Source organism: Tinamus guttatus, unplaced genomic scaffold (genome assembly GCF_059628265.1).
Source record: "Tinamus guttatus ecotype Peru unplaced genomic scaffold, ASM5962826v1 Tinamus_guttatus_pri_ptg001022l, whole genome shotgun sequence".
Classification (NCBI taxonomy): domain Eukaryota; kingdom Metazoa; phylum Chordata; class Aves; order Tinamiformes; family Tinamidae; genus Tinamus; species Tinamus guttatus.
The window spans coordinates 253,990-277,585 of NW_028289556.1; the positions used below are offsets into that span (position 1 = coordinate 253,990).

The following is a 23,596-nucleotide window of genomic DNA, read 5'->3' on the forward strand; positions in this document are numbered from 1 at the left end:
AAAACAAGCCTTGAAATTTCTGGGGACAGACTCACTCAGTAATGTTAGTCATTACCAATAACAAATATCTATCTAGCTAATAAGTAATCACATATGCAAAACTCCACTGCTAGAAACAAACTAAATTTAAAAACCAAAAAAAGCATATAATTGAAGCAGTACTATTATGTGACTTCTAGGATGGATGGACTCCTAGGGCTATAGAACAGGCATCTTGCCATTTAATTCCTACAGGGATACATTGATCTAACTGGTTAATAAGTAACGCAAGTATAGAATGACAGCAGCAGTTTCATTTGATGAGTAAATATCAGGCCAGAACTCATGAACGAAAATATCCATTTAATCTTTAATTTAGAATTACAAATGTTAATAAGTCAAATAAAAATCAGTCTACCATCTTGATAAAAACACACATTTAATTCCTACAACTTAATCTGCATTACATTTGTTTGGACTGCATAGACATTTATGATTTCAAGAGAATCTGTAAGAGTGGGCAGAAAAAAAATCATGGCTTGCTGCTCTTTTTCATTAGGTATATGTGTAATAGATGTTATTAAACATGGGATTTTTCTAAATATATATTAAATGACAAGGTTTAAAGAAAAAAATACAAAATAAAAAGGGAGAAAGCAATTAAAAAAAAAAATACATTGTATACATTGGAAGCTCTTGCCCAGAAGATGCAGGCAGTATTCACAAAGAATGCCTCAATGTTCAACCACAATCATCAATTTTAAGACAGATTTTAGATTTCCAGAATGTTTGCACAGGTGTGTGCTTTTTAATTTCACATTACTGCTTGACATAATATTGGATTAGAAGAAGGTGGAAAAAAGACACTAAATAATAAAAAATAATAAATAAAATTATTATTTGTTATATTACTAATATATTATTTATGTTTTAACAAAAAAAAAAGTACTCGGGAAGTCTCTGTAGCAAGTCAAAACACACACGCACACAAATATGTATCCTTCCCCTAATAGCCTGCTTCTTTCCTCACTGTTCCTACAATAACCTAGCAAACCATCTTCATTTCAGGATAGTTTGTCATATTATCCTTTCATAAGTGACAGGACTGTACCAAAAAGAGCCACACCATACTATACTATAAACACATACTGAGTTTTCTGTTTACAAGAGCTAATAATGACTTATTGCCACTGGCCTCAATTTTTCAAACGGTATACACTTAAAACGAGTAATGTTACCTTAATGGCAAAGGTGTAGAAACTGGCTGAGACAATATTAATGCATCATGAGCAGAAAGCTGAAAAATATAAAATAGTGATTCCAATTTAAATACGGTGTAATACTCCAATCTGCAAGTGTATTCAAATAACCTAATAAAATGCCTGGCAGACTGAGGCACTGATCACAATGTTATGCAAGAGACATGAATCACAGTCTTTGGCACTTCTGTTCACTAGATCAACAAAGTTTTTCTTAGTCATTGAAATGATTCCAAGAAGTTACAGGAAACTGTGTGACTCAGTCTTGGGCATGTAACTGCAGCTAGGTGATTAAAGAGCGAATCACTGGAGAGAATACGCAGAAGACTGCAACATTGGACCTGTAGGACTAAGTAAAAAAGTGATTGAAAGGCAAAAACAAACAAACAAAACAAACAAACAAAAAACCCCAAACACAGAGTCATACAGATGCTGTCTTCAGAATGGAAGAGTAATATATGATAGAGATTTCAAAAGTACATGTTGCATTATTCTGCCAGTTGTAACATCTGAAGTCTTTTCTATAGATATTTTTTCCCTCCTCCTCAAGTATTCATCTGTCTTCTCTGTCTTCCCTCCTAGCAGGGCAGCAGAGGATTTTAAAGCTGAATAAAGCCTATAGGAAGAATCTGGGCTTTCAAAATAAAAGAGAATCCTCCACTATCATGAATAGACATAAAAGATGTTTTGCTTACCTGCACAAGAATTCTTGGCCTTTGTGGTGAAGGGAAAGGTATATTGTGCATAAAGTGGGATATGTGCCTGAAATGAAGAAAAACTTTTAGAAAAGCAGCATAAGGGTCTGACATGAATCATATTTTGCAGTTCCTATGATGTCGTGTTCTAGAAACATTGCTAACATTCATTTGCTATTTTTATAAGTTTAGGAGTCTTTTTATAGAAATTGAAAGCAAAATAGTCCCTCTCATCCATCTTCAACGTGACATGTAATACTGTCAGCTTTAGATATGTCAGATTTAGATAAGAATGCATTAGGATTTAGGCAGGCCATTTAAAATTCCAAGTAGTTAAACTCCATGCTACTGAGTTTTCAATGAAACTTAGCTAAAGAAAACTATGTACTTAACTTACAGAAGTCTAATACTATTCTGAATACTGTATAATACTTAAGTTATCTTATAGGACACCATAAAATGGAAATATCCTCTATGAAGTTATGTATATTAACGACTTATTTGCATTAGTTTCCGTGGTTAGAAGTAGTCCTAGATATCCACTGTTATATCAAAATGTTCCTGAACTTATATTCAATAATTTAAAATACAGCACTGCAAACATTAGCATGGAATTTTTAGCTCAGCCATACTCTGTCTGACCTGGATAAAGGAAATGGTAAGCAGCCTTGATAAACTAACAGAGAGGTCCTGGTAAAATCAATTTCATCTTTCTGGCACTGTAGAGACAATGCAATTAAATGGTAGCAAAAATTACTTCTACCAGTACAATATAAAAGGTATAACTTGAGAACAAAAGAATGCATCAAGGATCAGCTAAGTAAGTACCATGTGCCTAAATCACCTCACTTTAAACTGATACAAGTGTCTGCACATATAAATTAGAAAAATGGTTTACGTACTTCTCAATGGGAAGAGGATGAGGTCCAGAGACAGAGAGTTTGTAGATGAACATAAGAAACTTTCGAAATGCTTCAAAGAAGGGCCAGTGTGAAAGAAGGCAGATGCATTTGTTAGAATTGATAGACTTGGAAGTAATCACTTTCCTTTCTACAGCTGTCAGGAGACCCAGCTGCAACTGTTGATTTTTTGTTAGCAGTTCCCGAGGATAAGGCTCATAAAACTGAATAGCAGCTCCATAAACCTAAAAGATAAAGAAAAACAGCTAAGTAGATCTACTACTAAAAAGAAGTCTGTGTTAGCACTTTTGAAGGAGACATAAGCCATTGGTGTTTGCATACATACTATAATGTTTTTTGCTGGCAGTTCTCAAAGCCACTTTCTATTAATGTAACATGCACAAAGTACTCTTATAAAAATGTAAACTTTTTTGGACTCTTGTGTCTTCCTCTTTTTTTCCATACTGCTTTCCTCAACAAAATGTTAGTACGCAGTAAAACAAAGGGAACAGAACCAAACCACATGTATATAGTCCTCTCATAACATTAACTGTATTACATTAACTGTATTACACTACATTATGTCAAATCATGTCAGAAAATGTTTATGTTCAATAATACTCCTCTACTGCCACACTAACCAAGAACACTTATTTTAGATTTGAGTTTACTTATTTCATAAAATTACATAGGTCTCGATCTTTTCTAACATTCTCCCCTTATTTATCAAGCTTTCCATATTTACTGAACTATTTAGGCAACCTTTGGCAAGCTCATCAGAAGGCAGAAGACAGGGAGATGTTCACCACAGTATATGAGCTTTCAGGAAAGAAGAGTCTGGCAGGTACTGTATTCATCCTTGTTATATCACTATTAATATCATGGCAAAATATTTTTGCTTCTTGTTTAGAAATAGGCAAGTATGTAAATTTCCCTAAACGAGGATCCAGACAGAGCAAGACACAAATCACAACCAATATTTATTAAGATTTCTTTCATAATTTAGGCTGTCATCGTTAATTGAGTCAAGCTGTTATTATTAGTAACAAATAACTAATCACACACTACATTTTCTTACTCCCTTTTGCCTATGGCTGTCACCAATTTATTGGATGTGGGTCAAATCCTGCAACACACTGTTGGTACCCATGTATGCTGGTGGACTGGTATAGATTAGGCAAACTCTTGGTGAACCGAGTTTAACAGATCATGCAAACACACCTGATTTTTTAGTCTCATAGCGCTCATAAGATCTTGGGGTGCCCTTCATTCAGATGCTAGCATTCAGCACAAACTTTCCCTCTTTTTGTCTTTCTTGGTGATTATTTCTCTATTCACACCTATATAGCCCATTTACATAGACCTACACAGAGGTTCTTTTGCAAAAATCATGGGAAATACATTATTAATACTCATGGTAATCAAACATCCCCTTAACAAGTAAACTTCTTTCTGTTGGTAGCAACTTCTTGCTTGAAAGAACAGGCAAATTCAGGCCCTGTGACTTTGATTTGTCTAAGCACATAGTTCTGCTTCTGTGGGACTAACCAACTCTCCTAGTTATTTCTTGTTTGGGCTTATATTTGTCTTGCAAGAAAGCTTTAAATGTATACTTTTCCCAGGGAAGCATATAGCAATTTCTTTTATGTTTTTTTTCAAGTGTGAAACAAAAGAAAAAGTCTGTTTTACTCTGTATCAGCCATTTAAATTAAAATACAATGTTACAGTGTGCAGCCATACCTTTTCTGCAGAGGAACAGGTCAGTACAAATGTTGAGAACACTGGTAGTGGATATTTGGTTTGTGGATCCCAGCATTCAATAGTAGCTCCCATAGGCAGGCAGAAAAGAGGTACAGAATCTGACAGCGGAAAGGACTCATAGTTCTCCTGAGGATATCTGAAAATTAAACCTTGGAAACAGGAGAAGAAAATGTGCATTTGAGCTGACAATCATAAATAACATAATAAATATATTTTTCACACTGCATACCAAAATCTATGCCTTAGCTGGACATAACAGATGAAGAATATACATATACAGAAGATAAATCTCTCATGGAAATTTTAAGCTTAGAACCTCCCTTATGGCAATCACTCAAAAATCAATGAATTGCAAAAACTAACCAGCAAAGATTTTGACGTTAACCCTACTGGAAATAACCTCTGCTACCAAAATGTGCCACTGAAGGTGATTATATTACAAAGAAATTCTGCAAAGAAGGTGATAATATGCCCACTATAGCAACAGTAGCAAGACCTGACGAACTAGCTGATGCTGACCACATTTTCTGCTAATCAGTTTAAACATTCTGTATTAGCAACTTAAATACCTAATGAACTGTTAGTGTAACGCCACCTGCTAGAATGTATGCACACAAGCCTCAGGTTACTATTACTGCTCCTCTTTTATGAGCAAACATTAATTTTGTTTTCTATGCTTTCGACTTATGGTTGTAGTTTATTCCTTTCAAAGGAATTTGAAGGTTTAGGTTTAACATGTAGTAGAAACATCTATTAAAAGACTTTTTGCTTGGACTTTTTCAGGAAAAAAATATCACTGGCAATACATTAAACTAAGTAATAAAACTGAGATTTACAAGAAAAGATTTTCCTGCCATTCACTGTTTGGAATGGTCTTCACTTTACTAAAGCAACAGGAAAGAGACATGGAACAGAAAAGAAAAAATGTTTAGCTTTCAAATTAAATGCAAGACATGGTATTGGTTATGAGGTATAAAAGTAAATAGAAATAACATTGTCTAAAATTTTCATCTCTTCCTTCTTCTCCATCATAACCAGAAATGACATGTGAAGTCTCTTGTTATATCTCAGATGCTTGCTACTCTTTCTGCTAACGCTTCAAAGCTACCAAATCTGTCATGATATGAATTAATACAAAGCAATGTCATTCCTTTCCCACTTTTTGTCCAAGAAAAGCCAGGGAATCAAAGAAGACTTTGTTGATTTCAGTTAACATGAACAGAATTTTGATTTTACAGCATTTAAGCTCTTTTAATTATTTCAACAAGCCATTTAAATACTTCTTTTAGGATGTTTACACAGTCTGCTTCTAAAATTACTTACCAGCTTTATATGCTAGAGAGTTAGAAGCTGGCACAGACTTCTTATAGCAAAGGTACACACTGGAACCCCACTGTAAGAAAAAAATACCACCTTAGAGCAAAGAAGGACTACAACAGGCAGCAGAGAAATCAGGTATAGGCATTTGAATGCTTATACCAAACGAGAAAGACACTTAAATACAAAATGCTAAAGAATAAACTCATTACAGATTCTAATGGGAATCTCATCAATGGGAGTGAAATTCTAAACATTTTCACTGGAAGCTTTTATGCTATTTCTATGAAATGATTTAGAGTGTTCTGGCTGTCTACATTCTACCATTTGAGCAATTTTATGTTTCAGCCTCAGAATACTAAAAACAAAACACATTAAAAAACAGTGGGGAGAAAAAAAATAAAGAAATAAGTAAGTGTTTGTGCTTCACACTGAAGCACAGCTTCAGCATTTTAACAAGCGAAAAATGGAGGCAGGAAAAAAAAAAAAGAGTTTAGTTTGAGCCAGTTTGAATAAATCCTTCACAGCACCAAAGAAAAAAATCAGAACTACAGAAGTTCCTCGCACAGTATATGGAATGCAATAGTTATGATACAGCAGTATAGCACAGAGCTGGCAAGTTCACAGAGCTTTGGGTTCTTCCCCTTCCTTCTCCTTCCCCCAAAAAGACGAACTTAAATTCTCACCATGCCACAATTTAAATTCTTATCAACTTTGCAGAAGGTATGAGGAGGGGTTTCTCCTTTGCTGGTAACAATAACACAGATATCAGTCACTGCCAATGAATTCTGAGGCCGTACTGAAGGAGCCCTTCGGTAAGTGATAAAGATCCGTTGAGAAGAAGCTGAACTATTGTTAACATTGGCACAACGACCATAAGGAGTAGCTTGAATCACTTCGCATCCTGAAATTACACGATCCTTCCCTTCATATAAAACTCTGCAGAGAGCAGAGAGGGAGGAAAAAAAAAGGAAGAGAGAGAGAGAGAGAGAGAACATCAACATATTATGCACATTCAAATATATAACGTTACTCGTGCAAATTCACAGAAATAGCTTATCTAGTAGCCAATGGCTTTGCATGAAGTCACTACGCCACTGTAAGGTGAGTTTTACATTTTGTCCTTGTGGATGTCCACGAAGTAAAGGACTTTTAACATATTTATGCCTGCTAAAGAAACACCAGCGGGAAAAAAAAAGAAAGAATTATAACCATAAAAAAAAGAAAATGAAACCACAAAAAAGATACACAACTATCAGATCAGAAGAAATGTTGTACTATAAATTTAAAATAAACTTTAAAGCTTTCTCACATTATAACTGGACTGGACACATCTTACCAATATTTCTGTCACTAGAATATCATTAATACCATTTTAAGCTTATTTTTAAAAATAATATTTGGGGTAAGAGAACAACAGAAGATTCCGTAGATAAATTTTTTGAGAAACAAATCAATGAAGATTTATACTCTTAGTTTATATATCAGTTCATAAGAAAAAAAAGAAAAAATATATATATTCCACAGAAAGGGTAGAAACAGTAACTACTTGTTCTGTATTCTTTGAAAGCAGAGCACCTCTTACAGTCCTGTATGGCAAATATATTTACACTATTTTCCGCTTTCTTAATCATCTAAGTCTCATGTTTCATTTTACTAAATTGCTGCTTAGATCATTGTATTCTTACAAAAGCAATTAAAACAAATGAGCATTAAAAAAACAACGAAACAAAGGAAAAAATATGTAAGATTCTCCACAGCACTTGAGTGAGTTACATCCTCACACCAAAGCTTCCCACACATATAAGCACTGGGAGAGAACCATGGAATCATGACAACAAGTATGGAGGTCAAATTTTAATTTTAAAGCATGTGTGACTTAAAATACACACATATAGGGCAAGACTCTACCTTTCTTTCCACAGCCAAAGAAGTAATGATTCCATTTACTTGATTCTTCAGAGTATGTACATAATACTTGCCACTTTCAGATTAGTTTACAGCTTTACAGTGCACAAGAAGATTTAGAATAAAGGTAATGCATTAATGCATTTATTTATTTATTTATTTATTCAAGAATTGTGCCCTGCAGCTTCCAACCTGTTTCCCAACCCTGTTTTTTTTTTTTTTTTTTTTTTTTTTAAAAAAAAGCAGACAAAAATATAGTTAATTTTTCCAAACTATTTGGGACTAATATGTCATTTATGTAGGTATGTATTTGAAAAATTCAAGTATATAAAATAAAACATTTTCCAGACCAAGTAATTTCAGAACAACATACCATGAAAATTCATGAAAAGACTACCAGCCATCTTTAAACCAAAATATACAAATTACTGTTCATCCTGACTCCAGGAATCACTTGTGATAGTATTTGGAACACTTTTCAAATAAAACCATGGAATAGTTTATTAAAGCAAAGCAATTGCATGAATTTTCCAACTGAAAGCAGTTATCAGACATCATGTACATTAATTCAGCTACTTCTTGGAAAACCTTCTAACCTTCAGTAATTATTTGAGTTGCTTATAGATGATATCTTATCATCACACTGTTGATAAATTTAAACGAGAGGGCGGTAACACTGTTCAAAAGAGCAAAATACAGATATTGTTACAGAAAGTTCTAAGTCAAATATCTTGTGGAGAAAAAAAAAATATCTTACATTCATTCTGTCTTTGTTTTGTTATCTATTTCATGGAGTTAAAAAAAAAAAAAAAAAAAAAAACTCTGGAAGCAACTGTCAGGCCACTTCATCAAGACATCAGCATAAATACCTGATCTTACATAAGCTCCTCACATCACTGCCTTATATTAATCGGAATGAACTGAAAAGAAAGCTTCCACAGGAAACTGATCTGTTAAATTCCAATGTTATTACAATGATACACATTTTAATTTTTTTGAGAGAGAAATTAAATTTATTTCTGAAATATTTTTCAGCAGGCAGCTTTTGAGTATTTATAATTAGCTATTTATTAGTTAATGCCAGCAGCATAATTTAAGTATTTGTAAGTATTCCCAGAGAGATACTTGGAGATTCAAGAAATTTAGCTGTATAAATACTTCTGAGACAGAAGGCATTGACAAGTTTTCAAGCCTGCAATAATAAAATCCCTTCAAAAGCAAAAAAGATCTCCTTCAAACCTGCCATCCCCACACATAAAATAGCATGAGGTTCATTAAAAGCACAAACCAATCTGCAATTTCATGCCTAACAATGATATTCAGAAAACAAACAAAGAAACAAACCAAAAAGAAAAAGAAAGAAAAACAAGAACAGATCATTCAAAACAGAATTTTACTGATCCAGGTCAAAACATTAAGAAGTCATATACTGAATATTTTACTTGACATCCTGTATATGCAAAATTCTGAAAGCAGTTTGCTCGTACTTGTTTCAACTTCTCAATATCTGCCTTCATATTCATTAGTAACAAGCAGGTCAGGATAAGACTTGTTTCCTACTACTAAGTTTATGTCTTGGCCCTAATCCTAAATACATCTCATTTACTACATATGTTAGTGACTTCAATGGAGTTTCATCCCAATAAAACTGTAAATCTACAGTTTCTTCCAGATACAAGACATACGTCTAGTATCTCTTCAAAAGGGTGTTTCATATTGTGTGTGTAAATTCCACCCATGACCAGTTTTACTGGATTTAAAGGTATGCCTCCATAAACCAGATAACAGTATTTAGAAGATAAATGCTGCCTTCTTGCAAATACAGAGTTTTCTTTACACTAATATTTTTGACTGATCTTCTGGAAACCATTTCAAAACAGACTGTTGCAACTTTGCATAACTTGGGTCTGCTCTCCACTTTTATTCCTCCCCTATTCCCAGATGGATTTCTGCCTCATATAATCCTACACAAAATAGCTCTTTACAACAACTCTTCCACCCTCTAAGGAAGAGAAGGAAGTATGCAAATATTAGAAAACAAATATACAACACTAAGCAACAGGGGAGAGCAGAAACATGGGCTTAAACAAAGGGAGAGGATTCAGGTATGCCACCATTATTATTCATGTAGACATTCAATTGACTATTTTTCTCATATTATCCTCAGCCATTTCAAATGCTACTGCCATTGCCACAGTGAATTTCAGGGCACCACAGAAGATGCAGGCTATTCAGAGTATCTTCCAGCTTCTCTTCATATTGAATTCAGTACTCCCACAGGCAGTTTCAGAAAACAGGCTGCAGAATGAGATGCACCCCTGGCACAGAATCCCTAACCAAAAATTCTATCCTACTGAAGAAAATCAGTATTTCCTTATTTGTTCAAGGAAAGTTAAGTAAAATTTGCACTGCTCAGTAATAAAAGAATTCTGCTTGACACAAGAAGACTCACATTCTTTCCTATGAATTTAAGGAAATCCTCAGCCTAAACTCAGTTTTTTTCTACACTAAGTGTTACAAATCACTACCCTATATTTATAACTGAAGTGGAAAAAAAAAAAAAAAACAGACATGGAAGCTGAGAATTTTTTTTCAGAGTCATATTGCATCTAAACCAAAACAAAACTCAAATCTCACCTCCTCCCTATTTCTGGAATGTTGGCAAAATATCTGTAAAAGATGTAGTACAATGTATAGTATTTATTTACAGACTTGTAAAATTAAGATACTTAATCTCATAGCTACATGCAAGTGAAGAAGCTTAGAGAGTACTCATCTGAGGATCAATCTTTATTCTTCCAGCTAAAAAAGCAAACGCTCACTACCAGTACGAGTACAAATACAGGTGATACAGCCTTTAGAAATTTGCAGATTGCATGCCACAGCAAATGCAATATCCAGAAGCTTGTACGTGGCCCAGGTGTATGCAAGTGAGGGCGTGCAGTAGGAAGTCACACTAGCAGTTTAGAGACACATGAGCTTAAGAACATATAGGGAAGGAAAGAGTGGAGGATATAGAAACAGAGAATATGAGGAAGCTAACAGTAGAAAATAATCAGTAAAGGACCTCCACTTCCCCCAGAGCCCTCTCTGTTTAATAAATATTTGTTTAATCATTTTACCATGAAATAGCCCTGGAAGGATATATATGCTTGTATATAAATACACACACAAGCACATTTACCAATAATCACAAGATTATGGATAAGACCATTTCAAAGTATACACTCCTGTATTTCTTTATTTACTATGTCCACCCGGCATTTGAGCTGACTTAGCAACCGACTTTTTACCATCAGGATAAAATATTCTTTCTCATAAGGTTGCTTTAAAAAAAAAAAAAAAAAAAAAAAGGCTTTCAAATTAGATACTTGGCATACTACATCTTTTGCCTCAACTCCACTTCCATTTGAATGTACAGAAATTCACAAAAATTTGCTTTCACAATCTTTTGTATGTAGTTTCAAAACAGCAGGAACAGCAGGGGGAACATGTTCACATGCATCATTTCTCACAGAAAAAAGCCTGCTATAATTTGTTAATTGTAACACATGAAGGAAATTCTTCTGTGAAAAGTAAATATAAAACGCACGGTACTTGCCAAATATGATACTTTTCACCAATATTTTTTAAAAGTGAATTTGTCATGAAAACTTTTGTTAGTCTACTATTTTCCTATTTTGTTGCACAGCAGGATCTACTGCTCTCTATGAAAATAATCCAAGCACTTAAATTCCTAAAATTGTGAAGGACATGCATATAAATATGTGCTGGCAAAGTCCTTTCCACAAACCAAGAGAATTCAGCACATACTTTTAGGATTCATTCCATCCCCATCCTCCTTTATTTTCCTCCTGCTAAAACTTGAAGTGAAATTTGTCACATAAGTAACTGCATACTGAACTGCATACAAGTTCAGATCCCATTACAGGAATCTTGCAATGTCAATCACACACAGAAGAAAACTATTTTAAAAAACAAAGGACATTACTGGAGAATATTAGAAAATAATTTAGACAATAAAGCTATGTGCTATACCATGGTTTATTATACAACTTGAACGTAGGTGCACAGATCTTATATAATTAATTTAATTGCTAACATTTCACTACTATTTTTCCCCAGTTACACTATATTTTTTAGTTAGCATTAATAAAGTAAAGGTTATTTACATAGTATATGCACAATTACCATTCTGGCATTACGCTTGACATGCTTTTACTTAAAAATGAAATTAACTTCCCACAGTCTAGATATAAATATATTTATGTCTCCAGTCCCATTTTATTACTTAATTATTAAGGAAGGAAAACCATGCATCTCAATTTATCACCACTGCAGCAGTTCCTCTCACCTAAAGCTCCATTGTCTTTTTCTAAATCCCTCACAATGAATTCTGCCATGTCCTTTCCCAAATGAGAACAGCAGCGATGTGTGCGGCAATTTAGACAATCCAGTACAATAGTACTGCAAGGATTACCATAGGTAATGGTAATTACCTCAATAATCCAGCAGTACAGAGTACAACATTCACCATCTCAGCATCTTGAGGGATCTTTCAATATTGGTCCTTGCACTAAACGCAGTATCTTAAAAGCCATAAAATTCGTTCACAACTTCTCTGTCCAGGTTGTCAATCTGCATTTACCAAGCACTGAACTTCAAGTACTCATAATGCGCATCCACACAGTTTTGAATTTTTTCCCCTGCAGTTTACTACCCTAAAAGCTCCCATTTTTCAATACAGTAGCTATGGAAACTACAGTAAATATTTATAACAAAGTTTCAACAATTTTAATTTGACTTTGAGCACCTAAGTTACATTGTCTTCCACCAAAACATTATTTACAGAGTCACAGAAGTCACCAAAATTTACTTTGCTCATGTTGCACTCAATATAGGAGCATTGGCATGAATCAGCATGAACAGGGGAAAAGTCTAATTACTTTCAGATAAGCTTTGGTGCTAGTCTGGATTTCAGAGTTATGAATCAACAAATTTCAGACAGAAAACGCTTCCCTTTTATTGAAATCTTAAGACTTAAAATTCATCTCTTCAACCTTTAGGAATTAAAAAAGCAGCAGCCTCAAATACTTCCCAAAGGAAGCATTAATTCTGAAACACCAATCTGTTTTTTTAAAAAAAAAAAGTATCTTAGACCTAAAATAATCATTTTTTTTCTTCCATTTAAGCACTTTTTTTTTTTCCTACTCTAAAATCAGTTCTGTATTCACACAAATAAAATAGTTCCCTGACTTATGCATGGTCTATTTTAGACTTTAGCAAAAAGAATCTACAAATGTTTCTGAAGAATGATGAAATAGTTTTGACTTACTGGTTAAAAGAATATAGCCCAACCATCAGTGGCTAGTCAAGAGATCAAATGTCAACTATTTCAAAAACATTTACAAGTGCCATAGACGTCAGTGAGGAAACAGAATGAAATATATTTAAGTATTTAAATACCATAATAAGAACCATGTAGAAATCTAAGCTTCAGACATCAAAAAGCTGTGATTTATGAAATACTAGTACCATTAGAGTTGCCAAGAGCCTACACAATCCAGGATTTATAGCCAGTCATGACAGAATTTGTAAGCAACTTCGCAAATACTCTGATCTGACAGTAAGACAGACTACAGGATTCTAGGTAAGTGGATAAACTTTAGGCACTTTGATTCAATATCCTACCATTATTAAGTGGTACCTTTCATATTAAGCATTAAAATAACTTCCATGAAGTAACCATTATTGTCCCCTAATTTTCAGGTTTCTACTACACGATTTGTATACATTAATTCTGTGCTTTTCCTTCTTGCCTTTCATAAAACTACACTTCTCATATTTGATTTGCTCCACTATATAAATATATATATATATATATATATCTTATATCACTTTAAACATTATCATTCTTTTTAAGAAGAAAGCTTTAATAGCAGACTGCCACTTTTTCTGCCTGAGTTGTTTCAGAAAGAGAATATTAAACACAATAGACAATACAGCTCCAAAGAAAATACTTTTTTAAAGTATCCTGATACTTGTTTTTCACTATCGTCTATGAAAAGTAGTAGCTTATTATTGAAGGATGAACTGAATAGTTACAAAAATCTTACCCGATATCAATAAGAGGTGGTTTGTCCCAGCCTCTCTTGTAACAAAGAAAAAGCTCCGGACTCTTAAGACTCCCATAGTTTAAGTTTGCTTGAAGGGCTGTAGGGGTGGCTTCAACACAAGTGTATCCTTCTGGAACCGTCTCACCAGCTGATTTAATTATCACAGCAATGTCTGTAATTGGCTTTGTCCGCTTTGTTTCATTGTGGCTTATTTCTTGGTCCTGGAGAGATGTGGTATCTGTATCAGTGAGCCCTGCTACTACGAAATAGTCAGCCACTCGGGGACCTTTATCTTCTATCATGGTTACGTCAGTAATTCCTGGGGAAAACAAAGAGAAATCAAATACTCTGCTTTCATGTCAAACTCAACAACTCAACAACTAGTACAACTCAATGCCTTTAAAGAAACAAATAAAAATACAGACTTGCAGAGATTTCACGAAAATTCAAGGGCAATTCCACAACAAATCTTTTCATTTCTACTGCTCATAATATTGCATCATACGAATTTGACTGCCCTTCTACTACCACAAGTACATTTTACAACAAGAATGTTTTCAACCCATCTTTAAGTGAGATAAAAAATAAAAAGCTCTTATCACACCAGTGATACAGAAGGTATCTCTGCATAAGATATTAGACTATCCAGATTCTTCACAGTAAATAAGTTAATGCAAGTAAGTCTTACCAAAAACCACGTTTTACTACCATTGCTCTGAGTAATCTGATTACAGAATCACACTTCTATAGAAGGGAGAAAATTAACAATACATGTTTGCCAGTTTACCTGCAGCACATTTTACCAATTTTGCTTTAGACTTTTTATTTTGAGACATGTAAATGACAAATGTAAGATCTGGAAACTGTTTACAAAAATAACACACTGAAAAGCACATCTCATCAGCTGATCAGGCAATACACATCACTGCTCAGCTGCACATTCCAAATCTGGAAAAAGTTGTTCTCCCAATAGCCTGTTCAGTAATGTTCACTAATCTGATTTTAAAGTAGAGAAATAGATTTTATATTAAGAGCAAAATTAGCCGTCAATACTCTGCCTGAGTATCACAGCTGCAACGCTAGCTATAGGAATTCAAGAAATTCCTATCCCTGCAAAAGCTGAGAGACTTGAAGATTCTTGAGAGACTTGAAGATTCTTGAGAGATACTTGAAAAGAGGTTATCAAACAACCACAGCAATATTCTACACTTACATGGAAGTAGGATTTACCTACTTTTGGGTCCCATGCTTCCGCCCTGAGAACTTTTGGATGCATTACAAATCTAAGCAAAAATAAAAAAGTCTTGTTTCTGCCTCTGAACATAACCCTGCTGCAGCTGTAGACATCTTAGCTACAAAGGAGTATAGCCCAACACCATGTGAATTAAAATTGAGAAGTTTCATGTATTTATTATACTCTAATCTGATAACTTTAGAAACATTAGTGGTTTGGGGAAGAAGGTATAATACTATTTTTTGCAACCTATCTTCTCTTCTATCACTTATCTGCTTTCACTGAAGTCATATTGAAAAGGTATTTTACCTCTCTGCACTTCACAAGACTTCTAACTTGCTATCAGAACGTTGAGTAATCAGCTGAAGAAAAATTATCATCAGTTATTCATACCCAGCAGACTTAGAATAAATTTTGATGTAAGATTATGCAACTACAGCATTGTAAAACCATGCTGCAGTTTCTTCTAGTGAGAAGGCAAGGAGAAGGAAGACACAAAATGCTTATATTCACACAAATCTGTAAAACCCTTTAGTCCAAACACGTCAACTTTCGAGTTATTAACACTGAACATAACTTCTCAAACCCTTTTAATCTTGAAAGAAGAAAGCCTACATCTTTCAAGAGTCTTCAGCAATATTTTTCTGTGGTGATTTGCACAACATCACTTCAGCATTCTCTAAACCCTTTAGGCTAACAGCTTTATAGGTTAATCTGAAAACAGAGAACCTGGGAAATGTCTGGCTTCCCCAAGAAAGTACTGAGTTTTACATGACTGAGTTTTCTGTCATAAAATATACAGGTCTTCTATTCACAGATACAACAATGTTTGTTGGCTTTTGTCAGGTGTTTGGTACCTAGTCTTCTTGGAAGAATAAAAAAGTGACCTGAAAACCGTAATTCCTTGTGAAACTTCTGAAAGACTTTTGACTACAGCACTTCCTGCAGTTGATTCTGTTTAAATACTGTGGTGAAAAACATGTCATTAGTGATAAGCCCTTTAAGGATAACTAAGGGTTATGAATTTGATTTAATCTCATATAAATCTTTGCTTTCATTAAAGGAGATGGTCCCTCCTCATTTTGCCACTACTTATTCCCACATTACTTTTTTAATGCAGAACTAGAGTCCGTGTGGCTATATAATGAACTGGATCAAGGAAAAACCCTGGCTAAGTGCTAGCCTGGCAAGGCCTGTTTACTGTTCATCCAGAGCAGTTCTCCAGAGATTCAATGTGTCAGCACAAAAGCAGTAGCTGTGTGCCCCTTTCAGCAGCATCAGCACTGGCTTCATTGCATTAACCATAAAACTGCAAGGCCCAAAGCACTTCAGTCCTTTCCACACTAAAAAAAAAAAAAAAAAAGCCGCAAACACACACACGCACACCCATATTATATGCCATGTTCTAGAAAGGATTAGATAAAACACACATACTACCAAATTACAGAACATGCTTCCAAAAATAGCTAAAGTAGTTTGCCTTTTAAAGCTGAAACCTATTTTTAAACTGATCCGGTCTTTACTATTTGCAACGTGTTCAGCCAGCTTAGTATCATACACTCTCAGTGAGTATACTAAAATCACTTTCCCACATTTATTGTTAGTGTACAAAATAAAACACTAACACAGCAAGAAACATCAAAAGCCTCAAAACAGCTTTTTTTAGTCACAGTTGTAGTTGTCAGCATCACGCTGCAATGTTACCTCTTAAAACATTTCTAAAAGTGATAGTCTAGCTTTCCTGAGTATGCAAAAGAAGAGGGAAAAGAAAATAATTTAAAAAATTAAATCCAAAAATTTAGAAAGAACAAATAGAATCCCCTACCAAGTTTTCACCACTGGGGGCCAAAAAAGCTGTAGCAATTGGTTACAAAAGAGCATACCCTTTTTGTTCTGATTTTATATTTTTTTAGCTATGGAAACTCTGTGTAGTATGTGGCAGAGAAAAGTCAGAGTCACAAGACAATGCAGCTGAGAAACTTGGCACATGAGCCTCATATGTCAGCACAACATTAGGAGTCTTTTTCAAAATGTTCTGAGTCCCTTCAAACAGTTCTGCCACAAGGATAAGCGAAGTAAGGTATCAAGCAAGTATTACTCAGCTCTTCAAGGATTTATTTTTCTGTTCTATCAATGGGACCTCCTAATAGACACTTGAAAGTAATAACTGTTAATTTAGCCATAGTTTTCTTCTTTAATGCACAAGTATTGTAAACAGACAGCTGTAAATTACACCATAGTCACATAAACAAATAAAAATAGGATGTTCAACTGTTCAGTTAACCACTTCTTAAATGCATTTAAGTCAAGAACTGAATATACATTTAGCAATAAATGTTTATCATCTTCATGCACTACAAAACACCAGAAAACATAGAAAAGTGTTTAGCTATTCCTCTCCAATGGCCCATTTAAGTTTGACTTCTCATGTCTTTTGCATAACTGCAACATAATTTTTACCATGCTTCCATGATGTTCCATCAAAAAAAGAGAAAGGCTCAATTTAATATAGATCAGATCTCTTTCTTAAGGACATATTTTTTATAGTGAAATTTTCTTTTAGAGAAGTTTTCCATTATTATGACCACCGAAATACAAACAGAAATTGCCTCAGATTTAATTGACTGCTCTCTGAATAATCAGTTAGATTTTTCTTCCAATACAGCTCAACTGCAATTACCTGTATTTTCAGTTAGCTAGAACCACCACACAGAGTAATTTTCTTGCAAAGAGAAGGAAAAAAATATGTGAGCACAAGTTACAAGCAGCTACTATGAAACGAAGGTGACTACAGTACTTGTAACACAACCATATTTCCTATATTACAAAATTATAAGCTTTTCAATCACAAAATGATTACCAGAGGATTTAAAGTTCTCAGCCTTCATTTACAGAGATCATCAGCTGAAAGCTTCTGTTCCTGTATAAAAGTTGTACTCTGTGCTACCTACAAAATACAGAAAAGGGAGACTTTTCCAATAATCATTCTTTGGGGGAAGTTTAATTCAATAACCCATAATGTTCTGAGTAATAGTATTTATAATAACAGGTTAGCACCTGCATTCACTGTCGTGTAACTCTTCTGAATTTAATTCATTAATACCACCATTTGGTTTTCTATTGTGCCTGCTACCTGCAGTCAGGTAATGTTGCCTTGAGAATTCTTCACAGAAAGACTCTAAGCAATACTTAAATTCTTGAGCTTGAAATGACAGAAAGAACATGCCTGCTCCTCTTGATGATGATAATAATAATAATAGCAGTATTAAAAAAGAGAGTATTTTCAGAATTCATATTCAAATGCCTTGAATTTCTTAGAAATTTGTGTCCTACAAATACTGTTTAATATCAGAAAGCTGCTGACAGAACATACATGAAGCTCATGTGCAAAGAATTTTAGCTATTTATGGCATCAAAGAGCAGAAGACGAGCCTTTTATTTCAGTGCTTTAAGTTAACTTAAGACAGTATTCTTTGAAAGAAAATTTTGTTTTATGACTTATGTCTGGATTGCTTCTAGGTGCTATTAACTGAGGTCAATCTCAATAATTTCTAACAACATTGTTAAAGTTTCTCGGAAATGGAACCAGGAGATCTGGCAAGAGCAACGTGTGACTCAAAGGTCTTCCAGGTATTTCAGAAAGTATTTAAAATATATCTCAGACACCACCACAACCAAACCCAAGTTCACACCAAATAGAGAGCAGGTGCAGCAGTAATTTAAGAACGACAAACACCCATGAAAGCCTAATATTTTACTTCAGTTAAGCCCTGCTGTTTAGACTGTAAACAGAAACGCAGCACTGCAGCTATTTTATTTTTGAGATCAAACTTCTACTACTACATTGCCATGTTCCCATATGTGTGGGTCTAGCATATTGAATCCAAAATGACTATGTCATTTCTGAACCAATCTCTAATGCATAGTTTAGACCTACCCAAAAACAAGATGGTTGATTAACAACAAAATAAAAAGAAAAACAAACAAACAACAAAACCCAACCCATTACCAGGACCTTTAATCTTGGTAGAGACATGAGACAACTTTTTAAGAGATTTACATTTACTACAACACTTTAATTCCTAGTAAGTCATGGCACATATATAAAATCTTTCTGAAGAGATGATTAAATAACTGAAGTTTAGAAGTCCAGATGCTGACCTGCTCTAAACCTAAAAATATTTTAGTGATAAATTGGATTTGGGAGGCCAGCATCAATCTAGAAGTAAATGGAACATGGATACACACTTTTGGCAAGCTGACAAAGGGAAACTTAAGCTGCACAAAACTGCAAAAATCAGCCAGAAGTGAGAAATAATGTTTGGTACAAAAGACAAATTTGATAATTCACATACAGATGTCATGTTTATGCATGCCATTACTAAGAAGCTGTTCATTGTAACTTGTGCATATGCAATCACTCCAAAGTAAAAACATGCACATTTCATACATAAGGAACAGGGAGCAACAACCTTTTAGAGTTAAAGAAAAAAATAAGTTTTTAAAAAAAATCTCCTCACAACTGAAAAAGGTTTATGCTACCAATAGTCTTATGGTTTTATTATACATTGTACTCTACTTTCTCTGAGAAAAAAAATGACTTCAAGGTTTGTTTTTAAGATAATGTCTTTCTTGTAACCTTTTCCTTCACAACCCCCCTGAAGAGTTGGAACTAACATTTTCCTGACCCTAAATCCAAAGTTTTAATTCTAAGTCATAAATAACAACATTTAAGCTACAAAGTTTTTTTTTTCAGTCCATTTGCAACGTCCTCAAGGTCCAAACTACCTAAATAACTGAAAATACTGATGAGCACATGGTCACAGAAATGACATTTTAAAGGTTTTCTACAAGTAATTAATGAATAACCCATGACTTTGCAATCTACAAACCTACAAAGTTGACTTTCATTTTCTTTTTTAATTCTGCTCATGACCACAACGACAATGGAAATTACCAAGTGGCAGCGTGCATACAGAAATAACTGATGCACTTGTAAAAGATGGGACATTATCCCTATAACAGAGAATAGTTCTTGAACTAGACTGCATGGCAAGTAAAAATCTTACTACTGACTGAATAAAGACTTCAACACCTATCTGTTCTGTAATAAGGTGATAGAGTTAAAATTTTTCCATGATGTAAATGATAAACAAAATTCAGGAATTCCAAATAAATGTTTTGTTTTAGAATTGAATTACCCTGTCTATTGGCAGTAACCTAATTGAAAGAAAAAATAACATACGCTCTTTTTTAATATTTATTTATTCCTAAAATAAACTGGCCTGATCACTAGGAAAGACACTGTATTTCATAAATTAATTCAAAACTCAAAGTTTCCACTAGATGGATACAAAACTGTTTCAGGAAGTCATCTGCAACACTTGAACTGCAGCCAGCAAGTTTATCAAGTAAAGCAAGCATTATTGTATTTTCTGAACACCGAGGTAGGTAAAACTTACAGAGTCTCTAACACAGGCTTTACTGCAGCCAACCCTGGTCCCCATACAGAACATAAAAACCAACGCAGCTATGCCTTTATACACATAACTTCTCCATTATTTGCAATAGACTAACCATAAGAGGGAAAGAGGAGGAAAAGTTTGTTTAACCTTTCTAGAAATGCAGAAAGGCTCATTGCTGTGGTAGAGGAGGTAGAGAAATTTGGTCCTAGCTCTCTATTCAACATACTGGTTTTGTATCTCATGCTGAGAATAAGTTACATCACTGATGAAGTGAAGGTTGGGAGTGGAAGATCAATCTTTCTTATTGCTGTATAGAAGAACCTTTATTTATGCAGTTCTTACCACAGCTGTCAATGAACATTTTACATGAGTCACTTTGGAAACATCCATGACCCAAACTAAAAGCCGTATTTAACATACATATTATAGAGTTGAAATATATGATCAAAAAACCAGCATACTAAACTGGTATCAATATTAAGACTGAAAATGGGGGGAAAGGAGGGGAGATCTGCAAATGCCTTCAAAGATATCTTAAAAGAAGCTAAATCACTGTAGCTGACAGCAAAATATCCATATATATATATATATATATATATATATATATATATATATATATATAAAATAAGGTTGAATACTTAAGCATTTTATATGGTAGTTCACAAAAATCAAATGTAAATACAAGGCCAAAGTACAGAAGCAACTATTGCATGTAATGTTTGTACTACTTTTGTAACTAGACTACTAGTTTAAAATACACAAAAAGTAATGTATTAATTTAATGCAAGGTTCTGTCTTAAAGCAGAACTGTGTTTTTAGTCATATTATTCTTATGGTTTTAAAGCTCTTCATAATGTTTTACCTTTACTATTTGCAAAATCCATTTTTGTCATAATTAACTCATGCATTTGTCTTTCCATTTTTTCAGATTGCCAGAAAATCCAGTTACGATAGCTGCAGAATGAGGCAATAATGCAGTGGCATAAATGGTTGCATCAAATCAACAAAACTTTCAAAAGCAAAGTTTTGCAGTAGTGGTTGGAACAGCTATTTATGAACTACAGCTGATTGAAAATATCACTTAAGAGACTTAGCAGGCTCTTAGACTAAAAGATTAATAGATTCTACAGTTCAAAATGTCCCTCAAATTCCAGAAGGATAAAACAGTCCAGGGAAATAAAACCTATTCCAGTCTCTCCTCTCTCTATCAAACAGTTTGTGTTTTATACTGTACAGTAATTTCATACTGTTCAATGGCATAAAAGTTCAGTGGCTACAGATAGGTAAAGCCAAAAATAAATTTGGAAGTGATTACAGAGACTAAAGAAAAAGGAGTTAGAAATAATGAAGGAATGTTTGATACAATGAAACGAAGAAGTTCTATTGCCAAAGACAGAAAATAGTGTTGGAAAAGATGTGAGAAGGGAAGAATGATGATCACCAAATAATTCAGCTATATTTATTTACATAGTAAGCCAGTTTCACCTTGCTTCATTAGCGTTATACCCAAACTGTTCCTTCACATGATAAAAGATGACAATTATTTTCCAGAATTGGAAAGAAAATAGCCCAAAAGTATGAAAAAAAAAAAAAGTTCTCAGAGCAAAAGTAGTACTTTATAGACTGCATTTACTGCCTCAGTTGCAAACTTTAAATGTTAGCCAAGTAGCCAAGTTCACTATTATGTAATGAGCGAAACATCTGCAGCCCTGGAAACATTCTTTGCGAGAGAACTCTTTCTGTAATTGGAAACTACTGGAGCAAAGCCAAATATAGTAGCCTGAAACAAAAATAAAACTGTAAGGAAAAAGTCAAGAGATAACAGCCCAGTGCTTAAACGCCCTCCGAGAGCCCAAATTTCCAAAATGATTTTTTGGTGTTCTTTGGAGAAGGAGGGGCTGGACTTTGTTTTGATTTTCAGGGAGTAAAGAGAAAGGAGAGGAAAAAAAAAAGTTTCATTTCGAAGTTACCTGAAGTAAACTGTACACATTTAAGAGCAAGAGCCTTCTTGATTGCTGTCCTCTCTACCAAGCACTAAATTGGTTAAGTATTAGCATTGAAATTATACTGCCAGAATCTATAATAACAGATTTACCAGATCTCAGAATCAATGCTTCGAATTTACTTTTGTTAGCCATCTGCAATACAATCATATGCTTCTTGAAATACTAATATTAAAAATAGGAGAAGGGAAAAGCCTTCACAGAAGCCAATAATTATGTGTATGTCAGAAATAGCAAAGTTTGTCAATCACATTACGTGTTATGACTGAAACTCTTGCTCCACAACAAATACAAAAACGTTGCTCAAGTCTGTACTCACAGAGGTAATTCTTCTAGAATTCTACAAAATATTTAAAGATACTTATGCTTACATTCCTTGAAAGCCCTAGGGAATCAATCCTTTTGCTCACTTATGTCACTTATCTTCCAGAATGCGCATTCAATGAACAGAGTATCCACCAAAGGTTATACTCCAGTCTTCTGAATGTATGTGGAATGTGAATTCATAGGAGTATCAACCTAAGAGTGTGTTGTATAAAAATGTGAAGAAAATAGAAACATCTTGGAACAAAGATTATATTAGATGATAGCTACCAAATATTTATCTCTGTAAGTACTGTCTTCCTCAAGCTATAAAGTCAAAAATTGTCAAATTATTGCAAGCCTGAGATTTTCTGTATCAATTAGTTTATCATTTACCAGATAGGAAGGATTTTTGTCTATTCTCATAATAGTCTCATCCACATGTGTCCCCCAAAAATAAATCCATGCTGCATTAATTTGGTGTGGTTCTAAGACAAAATATTTAACGGAAACTTGACTTTCTGGGATCAAATACACATATTTAAAACAGTAAAAGAAATAAGAAGCTTAGTTAAATATAAACATTGATCAAGGTAGAAAAGCTAATCTTGTCAAAAATTTCAACCAATATTACTACCAAATCTAACACATTTGCCT

The 23,596-nt window shown here is 34.1% G+C and overlaps 1 protein-coding gene across 1 annotated transcript in view; it reads right to left on the reverse strand.

Annotated features, from left to right (window-relative positions):
• The window catches only part of DENND4C (DENN domain containing 4C), a 63,852-nt gene that overhangs the window by 34,479 nt on the left and 5,777 nt on the right, over window positions 1-23,596 (reverse strand). Inside the window, exons 2-8 of the mRNA XM_088538349.1 lie at window positions 13,935-14,253; window positions 6,597-6,849; window positions 5,917-5,986; window positions 4,573-4,742; window positions 2,836-3,077; window positions 1,934-2,000; window positions 1,218-1,276 (exon numbers count right to left, since the gene is read on the reverse strand). Coding sequence (XP_088394475.1) covers window positions 1,218-1,276; window positions 1,934-2,000; window positions 2,836-3,077; window positions 4,573-4,742; window positions 5,917-5,986; window positions 6,597-6,849; window positions 13,935-14,236 — 1,163 coding nt within the window. The 5' untranslated portion in view covers window positions 14,237-14,253. The remainder of the gene's footprint in view (window positions 1-1,217; window positions 1,277-1,933; window positions 2,001-2,835; window positions 3,078-4,572; window positions 4,743-5,916; window positions 5,987-6,596; window positions 6,850-13,934; window positions 14,254-23,596) is intronic.